At 43.8% G+C, this 14,775-nt stretch overlaps 3 protein-coding genes across 9 annotated transcripts in view; all 3 read left to right on the top strand.

Annotated features, from left to right (window-relative positions):
• The window catches only part of TIMM44 (translocase of inner mitochondrial membrane 44), a 109,371-nt gene that overhangs the window by 56,383 nt on the left and 38,213 nt on the right, over positions 1-14,775 (top strand). The gene's annotated exons all lie outside the window — the stretch shown is intronic.
• The window catches only part of LOC308061894 (heterogeneous nuclear ribonucleoprotein M-like), a 48,190-nt gene that overhangs the window by 21,117 nt on the left and 12,298 nt on the right, over positions 1-14,775 (top strand). For 3 of the 7 annotated variants that reach the window (XM_080382545.1, XM_080382547.1, XM_080382542.1), the window contains exon 1: positions 13,599-13,715. In XM_080382545.1, the coding sequence (XP_080238671.1) occupies positions 13,614-13,715 (102 nt within the window). In that variant the 5' untranslated portion in view covers positions 13,599-13,613. Of the gene's footprint in view, positions 1-13,494; positions 13,514-13,597; positions 13,716-14,775 lie in introns of those variants that run through there. The other 4 variants (XM_080382544.1, XM_080382548.1, XM_080382546.1 and 1 more) reach the window with 3 other exon arrangements.
• On the top strand, positions 527-12,693 carry LOC308061910 (heterogeneous nuclear ribonucleoprotein M-like). The gene is made up of 3 exons (XM_080382582.1): positions 527-684; positions 5,729-5,898; positions 12,611-12,693. The coding sequence occupies exons 1-3, from the start codon at positions 545-547 to the stop codon at positions 12,673-12,675; spliced, it is 375 nt and encodes a 124-aa protein (XP_080238708.1). The 5' UTR covers positions 527-544; the 3' UTR covers positions 12,676-12,693.

Here is a 14,775-nt window from a genome sequence, read left to right as displayed (position 1 = left end):
AAGTGGGGACAGGATAGATGTGGCTTCCCCGGGACCCACGGCTCAGGAATGGCCCTGCCATACACTCAGGCCCTGTTGTCCCCTCAAGGCCTGCTGCCCCCTCAGGCCCTGCCATTCCCCCCAGGCCCCACAGCCTGGGAACAGCCCCGCCGTCCCCTCAGGCCCTACAGCCTGGGATCAGTGCATAAACCCCACTGTCCCCTCAGGCCCCACGGCCCGGGAATGGCCCTGCCATCCCCTCAGGCATCGTTGTCCCCTGAGGGCCCAAAGCCCGGGCACAGCCCCACAGTCCGGGAACGGCCCCGCCGTCCCCTCAGGCCCCACAGCCCGGGAACGGCCCTGCCATCCCCTCAGGCCTCACAGCCCGGGAACGACCCCATCCACCCGTCAAGCCCCGGTCCCCGCCAGCCCCGCGCAGCCCGCGCGGCCGCAGTGCGCATGCGCAGCGCCGCCAGGCGCCGCTGTTTCCCGCCCCCGTCCCGGCGTGCCCCGCGCGCAGCCAGCGGGGCGGGCTCTCCTCACACAAAGGCGCAGCGTTGGGAAAATGGCGGCGACAGCGGCGGTAGCGGCGGCCACGGAAAGCGCCGGCAGCAAAATGGAGGAGCCGGCGGCAGCCGCGGTGGCGGCCGCGGCTCCGCCACCACCTAACGGGGCAAGCAGTGCTGGGGATGCCCCCCCCAAGAGGTAGGGTGGCCGCGGTAGGGCCGCGCTGCCGCCTGGGCCTGCCGCGCTGCATGCGGCCTCCCCGCGCCGCGGGCCTGGCCCGGGCCGGGCCGCGCCGCGGGGGGGACCGGGACCGGGGCCGCCGCGCTGGAGGGGCTGTCAGCGGGGCGGGGCCGGGCCGGGCCGGGGCCTGGGCTGGGGCTGGGGCCGCGGCGCTCCCGCAGGCGCGGCCCGGGCGGGGCCTGCCCGCTGCGGCGCGGAGGCTGGCGGCGCGGGGCCGCCCCGGGAAGGCGCGTCCGGCGGCTCCCGCCGTCTGCGGTCGGAGCGGGGAGGGGACCGGTCCTTCCTCCTGGTGCTCTGCGCAGGCCCCGGCGGCCGGTGAGATCCTGGAGGTGTTTGCCTGTCCCGCTGAGGAAATATTTTTGCAGCGCTTTAGCGGACAGCGTAAAGCCTCCCCTAGAGGTATAGGGCGGGGTGGGTTTGGTGTGACTTAATGCCTTTTCGTTCTGCCAGTGGCAGGTTGTAATAGTTAAGCTTTTCTCGGGCAGTCACCTCTCATGCTGCAACATTCGGAGCAACGTATACTCTGTTCCGTGGTTGATGCTTTACCTGTGGAGTGGGTTAGGAACACGAGAGACACAAATCCCGCAAGAGCTTTAAGTGCCAGGCGTTAAGTTAGTGTTTTGTGTCTGATGTCAATAGAACGTTACAGAAATAAAAAAACCCAAACTTGCAGGGATTATAATTCTAGATATGTAAATGTGGAGATGATAAGCAGAAAAAACTTGAATTGCTTGTCACTTCCCTGTGTTAATGCTAGCCTCATTTTGGAAAACTTCATAGTTGGCAAAGCGTTTTTCTTAATACCAACTCTGTGGAATAAAGAACACATTTTCTTCGGTTAATATTTGGCCCCAGGTCTTAAATGCTGTGGAGATAAGAATCAGCATTTTGAACCTGATGTTCTGTGAGTAATGTTTCAGACTTGAGGTCAGATTCATTTATCTGCTGTTCCTGAGGTGTGTTACATAGTTGTGTGTCAGTCAGGCTGCCTGCAGCTGCGGGCTGTTACGCCCAGGCATGTTGCATATCTGTAGTCTAACCCAGAGCTGACATCTGAGTGACAGAGGCCAGCTCCATGGTCTGTAGTTAATTGGAGTTGATGTAGGTATGGTGAGGAGATGGTGCATGGTGTGTCTCAATTTGAGAAACCACTCTCTTCCGTCTGCCTCAGTCTGTGGATTGTGCTTCACACGACCAGGAAGGTGGTCAGCTTTCCAAGTGTCACTTCTGGGGAAAATTGTCCATATCTTTTTTGTGCCACCCCCCCCCCCCGTTAAACTGTGCTTATGGCAACTGAAAAAAATATTGACATATGCAACTCTGTTTTCTTCCCGCCAAGTGGAAACAGGCGTGTCTGTTCAGGAGCTGAGGCAGTCCTGATCCTGGAGGGTTAGGATCCCAGCGCTGCCAGGGCACGTGATGCTGTGACATGCAATATGTTAGCCAGGGCTAGGGAATGATCTTGCCATCATCTTCTCTCCTCTTCACGTTGGCTAGTTGGTATGTGGAGGGTATTCGTGTCTTAATTCTGCTTATACCTCAAAGCTCGCTCTTGGTGAATGTAGCAGAACCTGCAGCTCTAGGTAATATGTAACTAGTAATTTGTCTTACATGAGAGGAGACACTTCATTCCTGGAAGTGGAAGTGAAGATGTCTGCTTTATTCTGATTTCCTCCCTCCCCGCCCCCCCCCCCCCCCCCCCCCCCCCGGTTCCTGTTATGTTTAGAGTTTTTCCAGAGAGCTTATCTTTTTATCTAGATGTAAATCTATGTGTGATATCAAGCTCCATGTGGCAGAGCTAACACATCTGTAGTGATGATGCCAGTGTTCATGTGAACATATCTTCAGTGTCCTTGTGGAGAGAAGGAGATCTGCCTATACTGGATTTTGATTCTTAGTGATTTCTGGTACATTTGTTGGGTCTAGGTGGCATGTTTAAGAAATCTTGCAGAGGAATATGCATAACAGTCCGTTTCTTTGGAGGAAATAGGAGCTTCCCTTTTAGCTCTTCCTTTTGCACACATCACAAATGGGATAATTTTTCTTTAGTCTTGATGAAACATTTCAGTTCTGTAACCCAAGGAAAAAAAAAAAGTAGATAAAATATCTTTTGAAAGTATTGACCTAAATGTGTTATTTTCTGTACATCTGGCGTAAATGGATCCCAGTTACTCGGTGATTCCTTATTGGGATGGGCAAAGCTGCTGTGGGAATTCAATCTCCCTTGTCCTTCCAACTTAGGGATACTTAAAGGTGTGGTGTATTTTGGAGGTGATGTGGAGCCTGTTCTTTCCTGCTGTCTAGAACTCCCTTAAAAGAAGCGCTGAATGCTCAGTTGTTTTCACACTTGGTAACCACATCTTGTAAGCGATCTCTGTGGAGCTGTACCTGCCTGTTCTTGTCCTTTTGCTGTATGAAATGCATGGAGGTGGTGTCTGAAATCCTGCAAAACAACAAAAAACCCTTTGCAGCTGAAGTAGTTACCTTGATTCTTTTGACCTGGCTGGATTTTGTTAATGCTGACTATGATAAGGAATATGTTCTACATATTCCTTATATATAGGTGAACACATCGGCCCTCTCATTGTAGATGTCTCTTTGCAGCACTATCCAGTATGGGGAGCCCACCACAGCCAGCAGTTCCTTCGCGGTGCCCTCAGTGTAGGCAGGGGCACAATGCTTGTCTTTAAGGTCAGGTAATGTGGCTTGTCTGGATTCTTCACAGGTATATCAAAGCTTGAGGTGTTTTTAAGTTAACTTGGGTGCCTTAAATGCAGGATTGCAAAAATGTCTGCACCATACCGCATTACTTCGAAGCATGTTATGTATAGCAGTTCGACCCAGGGGGAATGTGAATAGTTCCAGTTTGAGGAATAACCATAAAAAAATGTGTGTAGCTTAAACACAGGCACTAAATTTTCTGTTATTTCTTCAGCCAAACTGAAGTTAAGGTGTTAGATTCAAAACAGGATAATCCTTCTATTTTTGGTTTTTTAATTACTGCATTACTCAAGAAGTTTTTGAAAAGTACAGTGAGGGGAAGTCTAAAAATTTGTCTATTAGGTGAAACAAATATTGTATATAACTAAGGATGCTTTTTTTTGTGTGGTAGGTTGACCTCGGCTGGATGCCAGGTGCCCATCAAGCTGCTCTGTCACTCCCCTCCTTAGCAGAACGGGGTGGGAGAAAATAAGATGGAAAAAAACCCCTTGTGGGTCAAGATAAAGGCAGTTCAATGAAGCAATAGCAAAACTTGCGCACATGGAAGTGAAGGAAAACAAAAGATGTTATTCTCCTTCCCATTGGCAGGTGATGTTTGGCCACTTCCTGGCAAGCAGGGCTTCAGTATGTGTAGGAGTTGCTAGTAGTTGCGTGCAGTAGGAAGTTGCCAATAACGAGTGCCCGCCCCCCTCTTCCTCTGCCTCTCTCTTAGTTTTTATATCTGAACAGGTGTCATATGATATGGAATATCCCATTGGTCACTTTGGGTCAGCTGTCCTAGCTATGTCCCCTCCCAGGATCTTGCCCACCCCAGCCTACTGGTGATGGTGGTGGTGGGGAGGCTGGAGAGACAGCCTTGATACTTGTGTGAGCGCTGCTTAGCAGTAGTCAAGACACTGGTGTGCTGTCACCACCTTTCTAGCTACCGATACAAGCACAGCACTAGGAGGGCTGCTATGGGGCTCAGCCAGGCCCAGTACATTTTTATAGAGCTCTTTTCCAGCATATTACTTAAATGTGGAAGCTGTGTCTCTTGACATTAAGTGATACACTGCAGTTATGGCTGTATCCATAAAATACAGTATTTTTGTGTGTTTGCTTGTAATGTATCCTTGTGACTGAAAAGTTGTATACTGCTATGCAATCGAAGTGGGGAACCCGCTCAAATATAAAACTTCAGAGACATCTGCATACCTGTTTCTTCTTTTTCCCTGCAGTCTGTTCTATCTGTTAGTGACTGAAATGGTTCTAAAGCAACGGACAGTGTTGCTGCAGAAATGTGTTCACATCGGAGCCGGAATTTCTGGCATTGCTTAGACTGTGCAGGGCTACTTAAGTTGAGCAAAAGCTCAGTGTAGTACAGATATGTTTTAGAAATGTTACCAGCTTTTTTGACTGACGTATTGTCCTGAATTCTTTTTAAGATGTATTTCTGCATCTTCTCGACCAGCACAAAGTGGACAAGGAGATTAATAGGATTAGTTAAGGAAATCATGTCAGGCTGAGGCTGAAGTATTTCATTCTCCTGTTTTTTTCAATACTGTTATTCTGTGGCATTTGTGTCATGTTAAGTAAGACCTGATGGCCTTCTAGGTTGGTTGAGAAATAGCCTTCAATTCTAATTTTATACATTTTTGACATGTTAGAGCTGGTATTCTGAAATGGTTAAAGGAACTATTCAAGACATTTGTTGGAATGCACAGAGGCCTTGAATTGTTGTCATCCAAAAACTGTATTAATTGGAGGAGGAAAAAAAGTGTTGTTAGGAAAGAGTCATTGACCTGCGTGTTTAGTTAGATACAGGATTATTTTTTTTTAAATTCTTCTAGTGTGAGACTACAAATTTGGTGGGTCAATGTGTTATTTGACTTACAGGTGATTAAGTAGTATAGTGTGCTAAGGGGAGAATAAATAGGATGGATGCCTGGTCTGGAGCATCATGAAGAGATGGAGTGAGGCTTGGTCGGCCTTAAAGAGATTCAGCTTTATGAAATTGAAAACTTTGGTGGCATTGGATAAATGTGGGAGAAGATAGTGGGTCTTCATGGCATGAGTTGTCTGCTGTTAGAAGGTCTTTGTTACAATGCGCTATGTAGCACTGGTACCATGTGTACCAGCTTTGGTTGAAAAGTGTACAGTTTTGCAAATAACACGAATGGGTGAAACTTTGCAAGTTTTGATTTAGTTCTAAGAATGTAACAAGTTATGTTCCAAGAGGTGGTATGACATTGATCAAATGCCAGAGTAGTTAATGTGTGTGATTATCTTTCTTTGCTTGCAGTGAAGGTGAACGACCAAGCCAAAATGAAAAAAGAAAAGAGAAAAGTGTCAAAAGAGGAGGAAATCGCTTTGAGCCATATGCTAATCCTGCTAAAAGATACCGAGCTTTTATTACAAATATTCCGTTTGATGTGAAGTGGCAGTCTCTGAAAGACCTGGTCAAAGAGAAAGGTAATGTACAACTCAGGTGGCCAAGTGATGTCTGTCATCTTACTTGTGGCTGACTTTGTTTGTAAACTTAAGAGTTGGAGTTCTGGGTGGACGTAGTGACATGAGTTTTGTAAAAGGCCGTCTTCAAGCCCTTTGGGTGTTGCACAACATCTACTCCCTGGCAGCCTTCCAGGTGGATAGTTCCTTCATAGGCATGTTGGCATATAGCTAATAGTGCTTCATCGGAGATTTAAGAGTATTTTTTCTTAGGGGGTAAAAACTGAGGCTTTCATCAGATTTTAGCCTTGACGTGCAACAAAGCTGTCTAAAGCATTTTAATGTCTTTTGGGTAATAAAGGTAGATCTTTACTGCTGATCTGGTGTGTGTATATATAGCTGTGTCCCCAGACTTTGTAGTGATTTGTGCTTAGGTAAAGATCCATGCTGCCATTTGATAGCAGTAAAATGTATTTAAGGGTGACCTGCAAAAAAGAAAAATCAGGTTTGTGCTTTGGCATGTGCTGCAACGCAGTTAGGGCTTTGGAAATCATGTTCATGGTGCTTCCCCCTTCCCCACTTCTATTTAACTGCCCCTTGTGAATGGGAGCTGCCTTAGCTTGTTGACCTTAGCATCTTCATCTCTTGAAGAAGATGGAGGGATTGAGCTGGCTACTCTCAGGTGGTGACAAGTCTAAATGTAGTGTTACTTCTTTAAGCTGACGCTCGACTTCCTAGTTTTCAAGTCACCTTGGAAATGCAGCGGAGTGGCAAGAAAATACTTGGCTTCTCCATCATGAAAATGTCTCAAAACAAGTTAAGAGTAACTAATACAATCATTCCTCTTGTGGGTCACTTCTAAAATACATAGCATCAGTCATAAATGTCTTGCAAAATAGTGATCAGTGTTCACTTGTGTTTGAACTAGGTAAGGTATGATTGTTAATGTGTTCACAAGGTGTGGCCTAGTGAATGGGAAAACAAATTTCCAGAGGGTTTTAAAATGTGTCTTTGGAGGCAAAATGGAACTGAGTCTGCGTAGTGAACATCAGGACTATAAGCCCTGGGAAACATCCATAATTAGAGGCTGTGAAACACTGATGCTTGAGATTCAGCAATGGTTTTCTTTAATATGAAGAGTTAAAGCCTTAAAGACTGCTTTAACAGGCCCTAATTATGAATGGTCCCTTGCCTTAAACTATGCTTTCACTTTGCTACGCAAGATACATTGGTTAATAGGAGTATCTGTATGTGTAGATGTCTAATTTTAAGTACTATGTTGAATTCCGTTCCAAGTGTCTTGTGGTTTCTCTCCAGTTCGCGTGGATGGAAAAGTCCGGTGTGAGATTGTTTCCTGCCTTGCTGTTCAGCTACTCATTCCAGCAGATACTCCTAGGGGAACATTGAAACCTCTTCATTCTATCTGCAGGGCTTGTTATGCTAAATATTGAGAAGCATTGTTCTTGGTTTTTGGGACTGCCTGTTAAAATACAACAGTTTAGACTTGCTGTGTAGTTGCGATTCATTCTAATTAGTTACTGACTTTACCAAATTGGTGCTCTTGTGCTGTGCTTGAACTTGCTCAATCGGTACTTCTTGATACAAGGCATAGTAGTTCCAAGAACCAGGAATGTTAGAATCCTTGGCTTGTAAGTGTAAGAATTATAGGCCAAATGTTCAGGGTTTTGGGAGCATGTGAAACAGCTCTGTACACAAAGGGCAAGTATAGGCGTTTCATGACTGCTCCATTGCTTGGCAGTCGTGAAGACTTAAGCTGTTAGCAGCAATGGCATGGCAGGTTGCTGAACGTAGGAGGAGTTCACCTCAATCGGCTGGTTTGCGTCAGTAAGTATGGTTTAGGAGACATGAGCTTTGAGGTCTGCTCATATTTCTGCAACCTGGTTTTTTCAGATGCGTACAGTCTTCTAAAGGTGATACCTCTCAAGTGTAATGCCTTGGTGCAGTCATTTCAGTGTATTTGTTGGTGAAACTCAATTACAGGTATGCAGTATGACACAGTTATTAATGAAATTTAAAATGTTCTTGTTTGAAACTCCCTTGTATTAGCTGACAAACACAAGGTTCTACTAAACTGATGTAATCAGCATTGATAACTTGCAATTGGTGAATGGCGTCAGAAGAGTGAGGCAGCAGTTCTTCAGTCTGCAAGTGGAGTCTAAATGTAAACACGATTGAATGCTAAATAGCTGTCTTAATCTGTCCCCCAACAAATGGCACTGTCTTAGGGAGAAAAATGGTAGTGCTTCATGGCAGCTGGCATAAATGAGGTGAAACCGTATAATAAAAAGAACTTGTATTTGAATTTGAGATATTTATTGGTTCCGTTAGGAAATACAGAATTCTGTATTTTAAACCTCTTTCCTGACCAGATTAGCAAAATGGCATACAATACAAGGAGAAAGATTAGCTGTAAAATGAGGCAATAACTATTTTCTGCTCTGTTGCAAAGCCAGGAGCAGTTGCAGTCAAGGCCATGCTCATGTCACGTTTAAAAGATTCCAGGACACCCCAGAGACTGTATGAGCGTGGCTGTACCCATGTTTACAGAAGGCAGAGCTGTAGTATGCAGCGGGCTTCCCTCTTCCTATCAAAACCTGGATGTGTGAACAGATTTGAGGAAGAGAAGCCCTAAAGCTTTCCTAGCTTAAACTTTCTGTGAAGAGGAGCAGCTGTTAAATGTCATGTGCTGCTGCCTTTCTTGCTCCAGCTCCAGAAATTTTTGGAACTTTTGTGGGCTCCTAAAGATGCAACTCATGCCGCCTTACTGTTGTACTCAATCCAGATGTTAGTACTGGTGAGCACTTCTGTTACTTTAGTACTAATAGCCGTTACTCCAGTACCTGAAGACAGCTGTTGCTGGAGGGTCCCCAGGGTTTCAGTACCCAAGATTCTGTCACAGTCTGCTTGCAGGCTGAGGTTTTAGGTGGGCAAAGAGAAAAGGATGAATAAGGAATGTGGAAGTGCTGTTGCACATCTCACTTGTTCCCCCTTACTTTCAGTAGATGTACTAATGAGTTGCTCTATTTTCGTGGGCCTTAACCATCTTTTCAAGGAGGCGCTGTCCTTCACCAGTGGCTGTGGTGAGCTTTTTCACTCCCTCTTTCCTGCCTGGGCTCTTAAAGAGCCAAAATTACCCATGTGTTTTTTTGGGTTCTCTCATGCAAAAGTGAGATTTCCCTTCCCCTGCCGTAAAAGAATAGCTTGCAAACTCTTTCTGTCTCTACTGTAGGAAGAATGTTTTTGTTCTCCCCCCTTAACAAAAGTTTTGTACATGTATAAAGTGTATTTCTCCTCTCTCTCTCCAGCCCAAACCCCCCAAATTCCCTTTTAGGGATTGCCTGTCATAAGCTTTACACTCTTAAGGGATAGAGGAGCTGTGACCAATTCAAATTGCTTTGTGTTGAAAGTGTTGGTTTTATTAGGTAGAGTCCTCTTGATTCAGTCACACTGCTTGTAGTTCTTTACTTCAGAAGATGATGGGACGTCCATGTAGCTTTGGTAACATCTTGAGTCTTCCTTCTCAATTTAGTATTTACTTTTGACCCTGTAGGCCAAAGAAATAGCTGTGATAAAAAGATTTACTCCTTTTCAGTTTATGTGCTTCTACCCTTGCCTAGACTTGTCTCTCTGCATCTTTCACGCCTTTCAGAGCTTTGTGGTTTGTCACTAACTATTGAAATCATAATGCCCAACTTTAGAATCATCAAAGTTGACATGTACCTCTGAGCTTATTATTCTGGTTACTTCCCAGATATGTCTTCAGGGCTAGGTGAATCCATTTGAGCCATGCCTCAAGTCACCATACCGACATACTTATCTGAGCTTCCTGAACAGTCATTGGAGAATACCTGAACTCTGACAGACCGGCCTGGCTTGAACATCTTAATCTTCTGTGCAGATAAACTTTGGGAAGTGGATATAAAGGTTGTGGGGGGGAACCCCGACTGTAATATGTAACACTGGAGATTCTTTTGGTTTGTATTTCTAGTTATTGTAATGATTTCTGTTTCAATCTCTTGTTCAGAAACTACATTTCCTGAAACTTGTCTCAATTGTGAGGTTTTTAAAAAAAAATTAAAAAAATCAGTCTGCTCTAAGTTAAGTCCTAAAGACATCATGGGGAATGTGTTCTTTAATTATACTTACACTGACTTGGAGATAGTATTTTTTGCAAGTTTTGCCTCCCTTTGGAGGCTGGTCCAGTAGTAAACTTCAGTTCCTTAAGTAATGGTCTCACGTGCTTGAATGAAACTTCTTCACTTGTGGATGCAGGATATGTTTCCTTATATAAACCAACACTTCTCTAGCAGAAAGAAAATCTGCCTGGATCACTGTGCATTTCTTTTGCCTTCTGAAGCAGGTTTAGTATGTGCATATCTGCTGTTGGTACTTATCCATGGCTTAATTGCCTGTGCACTGTCATAAGCTTCCCTTACTGCATTATCCCCAGTGCCTGATGTTCTGACATACTGTGGTTTGGGATCTAGAAATAAAGGAAGAAAAAGTGACATATAAAAAGTCACAAAAAAATGTGACCCAGCATAGGTTCTTACAAAAAGAGTTTCCTTTGCCAGCCTCAAACGATAGTCTCCTGGAAGAAGTGTCACGTTGAATTGTTTTACATGTTTTTCAGTGGAAAAAATTGCATTTTTACTGCAGTTGTTTTGTACTCTGGACTTGGTGTCTTGGATACTGAGCTGTTACGCTGTTTGGTGTTCTTCCCTTCTCCTTGCTTTTTTTTAATTTGGCTATTCAGGAAGTTCAGATGTCCTTTGAAGGAAACCAGCTACTTCAAGATGTATATTTAGTTTTTAATATGGGTGTCGATAAGGCTTGAATGTGAAGCACTGAGTAAAATTGGCACGTACTAGATTTTCCAAGTGACAGACAATTGCTGCTGTGATAGACTCCTGGAAATCTTGTGGTTCAGAGGTCAGAGATTTGTTAAAAGTAAATGTTAAATCGTATTTAATATGTTATGTTCAAGCTTGGCAAACTTCCTTGGAAGTGTTTGTGTGGCTCTGAAGTAAGAATTGTAGCTGAACTCGATATGTGGTAGGGAGAGGAGAGCCCTCAATCTAGGGGCTTAGTAGTGTTACTAGGAGCAGTCACAGGCTCTAACCTGTGACTTCTGGCCTCTGTGAAATGGAGTGGTTTTGTATCGTAGAGAATCTGGGAATTTGTTGTCTTACTACATAAATTGTTGAATCCCACTCGCTTTCTTGATCAAAGTTTGGTTGGACTCTGGCTGCTGCTTTTGAAGTGGATGGCTTCAGAATGTCTTGGTAATGCTCAGTATTTGGGCTCAATGTGCCACCAAGGGCAACTGCAGGAGGGCTGTGTACAGTGCAGTGCCTTTTGCTGCACAAATGGTGGAAACAATTCTATGTATACTACGTGATCTCATACTGTGCAGATTATAGGATAGAACTCATCTTGTCAGGCTTTATTTCAAGTATTGTTCCGATAGTGAAGCTATGGATATTAACTGAACATTCTGATCTACCCTGTCCCTTTCAAAGGGACTTGCTTGTCAGCCTTTACCAGTCTCAAACACTGTCCTCATAAAAACATGAATAGATCAGAGTTTTATTCTGCCTAGCTAACTGTTCCTTGGCTGGAATGCTGATACTGCTGAATTACTTTTTTAAAATAAGAAATTGAGATTTAAAAAAGGAGTGATTTCATTAAGCATCCCTGTTCTTCCAGCTTCGAGGGAGACCTTTTGGGATGTTTTGCATAATGACACTAGGTGTGCTGTAGATGACCGGTCCTGTGGGAGGTTGTGCTGAACACCTCTTCCTCTCTCTGGCCCTTGCCAAGAGTAGACTCTTGGATGGGAGACTCTAGTTCCTTGCTCAAAATATGCTATCAAGTCTTCACACTAGGTCATAGTTTTCCACAAAGACTGCTTTCCACCTTTTGGATAATGCAATCTGGGAGTCCTCTTAAAGTTAAAAACTAGGACTTCTAAAACCAGAAAGAAAAATTGTTTTCCTTGGTAATTCTTTTGTGTGCTAGTCATTTCAAAGGCAGCAGCCATTTTGGTAGTTGTATTCTGGAGGCACATGATATGGTCATGTGGTCATGAAAAGGCAATCCTAATCTTGTGAGGAAAGGTGCAGTGCAGTTTTCCAGTGTTTGTTTTGCCTCTTGCTGTAGACATTTTTGTCTCAAGAGCAAATATGGCAGTGGGTTTAATACTGCTTATTGAAGCTAAAAAATGAACTTTATTGTGGCTTGACAAAAAGCTAAAAAACCTGCTGAAATAAATAGTAGGCAGTGATCTCTTGGTTCACTCTGACTCCCTTTTTGGAAGTCTGTCTATAAATCCAGAGGAAAGCAACTAACTGTGCAAGTTCTGGACTATGGAGACAGGATTGCGTACCATGTAGAGTGAAGGAAACTTGTTCTTGCAGACTTCCCCATGGATTTGGATTGCCTCAAGTAATGAGTGGGTACTAAAGATCATGGAAACTGATACTGTGGAAATAGCTGGCTTTTGAAGCGGAGGAAGATCAAGAACATGTTTAACTTTTATGACTTGTACTGCATACCTGTAATTGTCCAGTTTTGTGGTCTAGAGAACATGGAGTGTTTCTGGGCTTTCTTATAAGGCAGAGGCTCCATACACGGTTGTTGATTGTTCTAAATTCCCATTGTTTTCTTGGCTTTTCTCCCTTGGTATATGTGTCGTCTGGAATCTGATTTGTAGTTGGTGAGGTAACATACGTGGAGCTCTTAATGGACGCTGAAGGAAAGTCAAGGGTAAGTGTTTGAGAGATTTCTTCTGTGGATTTTCTACATGACAAATGTAACTGTATGGTGGCGTGGAACGAAACGAAGTCAGGAAGGTAGAGAGTGTGTATGCTTAGTGGCTATAACATAGGATTGTTTAAAGCTTCTTTTGGGGTGGGGAGGAGGTGGGATGGGGCCTTGTAAACAGTGTTAGGGTGGTCTTCCACTGTGTTCAGTTGGCGTTGGCTGTTTGAATGACCCATGGACCCTAGCAGTATGTATAGTGGTATGGAATATTAATGTAATACTTGTGTTTTGGAAAATGTCACTGTAGTGGTTCGCTGAATTTGTAAGGCCAGTGTGCAGAAGCAGGTTTTGTAAACTACACTTCCTGTGCTAGTAAACAGAAGTCATTCCTAAATGTAAATGTACATTGCCTTCATAGTACTTAAGTCCTTTAGTCCAGTGACAGTATCTTACAGGGAGAAAAATAGTAGGAGCATGCTTAACTGTACTGCAGGATATGGATTTAGGGTGAGAGAATATGTTGAGGGTTTTGCTGTATGACAGGGGAGGACAGGTCACATGAAGCGTGTGGTATTTTTCTTGGAGAATCGGGACTTAGTTTTGTTCGTTACCACTTCAGAAACTACAGTTTAATCCCGTTAACTCATAAGAAATTATATCTTATGGAATTCAAGTATTGAAGGCTTTATTGGGTAAGATTACATCTATTTTCACTATTAGGGCAAACTAATGTGATTTGACTTAAAAAAAAAAAAAAGTTGTTTTGTGTGTTTTGTACTTTTACTTACATTTTCTTCTTTCTTCCTTCTCCTCCCTGTTACTCGCCTGTGAAATCATCTCGTCAGGGATGTGCGTAAGTTCACTTACAAATTTATAGCAAAAATGAGGAAACTCTTAAAAAATAAGCAATGTTCTTAGATGTCTTGTATCCCCACAGTGTTGTTGAATTCAAGATGGAAGAAAGCATGAAAAAGGCTGCAGAGGTTTTGAACAAGCATAGTCTTGGTGGAAGACCATTGAAAGTGAAAGAAGTAAGACGTGCATCTGTTCTTTCAGTATGTTGAATTTGAAGGTGAAGGGGTAGTTCTTAGTCAAAATTTATGGCTGACTCATTTAAAGATAAGAATAATTGATGAAAGGTAGGACTCATCAAATAGGGTTAAAAAAAGACAGTCAACCTTTTTTTTTTTTTTTTTTACCATCGGCATGTGCTGCTGAACTTAAGTTTGAATATGATTATCAAGACTAAATATAATCTGAAGAATAGGTGCTGGTAGCAATGCAGAGCTCTGACAAAGCAAGAGTTTGGTTTTAAATGCAGGTGTGCTTTCTTGCTTAGTGATTTGAAGAAGAAACCTGCATAAGTATTGTTTGTTCTTGACTGCCTTCCCTTTTAATTCTGCGTTGTAATGAATGTATATTCTACAAACAAATCTGTAGAATTAGCTGTTTTCTGAAATACTTAGATCTATTTCCATTTTGATGGCTTTGGTATTGTCAACCAGTATGACATGCTCAACTGTACCATGAGTTAATTCTTAACCATTGATAAGTTTAAAATTTTATTCCAGCAGTTTGGAACCTGTAGCTGCATTGAAAGCTCAGTGGAACAAAAATTAGAAGGGAATTACTTGAGTGTTAGCATTATCTCTTGGCTGTAGGGTACGTGAGCTGTGTTCTTGGCTAAGCAGGCCGCGTGTTCTTCTGGGCCCTGCCCACCTGATGGTGGGGGGTGAAAGACATCTGCATGTGTATAAGATAGAGAATGTATGCAGAAGGTCTCCCCTTGGTAACCTGCTTCTGGCTCTAGTGGCAGCACTTCTCAGGTCTCGCAGATTTTGTGAGTAATGAATTCCGGGAGCAGTAGCCTGCTTCTGGGTGCAAGCTATCTTCTGGCACTATTGACCTCTCACTACCCTTTAAAGGAAAGAAGAGGTGAAATGGAAGGTTATAGAAAAACATAGTTGCACCTGGAAGTCTTCAGGCACTGACTTTTCCCAGGGGCCCTTGGAAGAAAAAGCTATTGAAAGCAGGCCATGTCTGGGTCAGTTTTCCTGTTAATGATATACCATTAGTACTAGAAGTCAGGTTGCCCTTTGGTATCAGTCCTTGAGA

The sequence above is a fragment of the Falco punctatus genome (assembly GCF_963210335.1).
Source record: "Falco punctatus genome assembly, chromosome: 4".
Classification (NCBI taxonomy): domain Eukaryota; kingdom Metazoa; phylum Chordata; class Aves; order Falconiformes; family Falconidae; genus Falco; species Falco punctatus.
The sequence above is the reverse complement of the archived record's forward strand: the minus strand, read 5'-3'. Positions and strand labels throughout refer to the sequence as shown.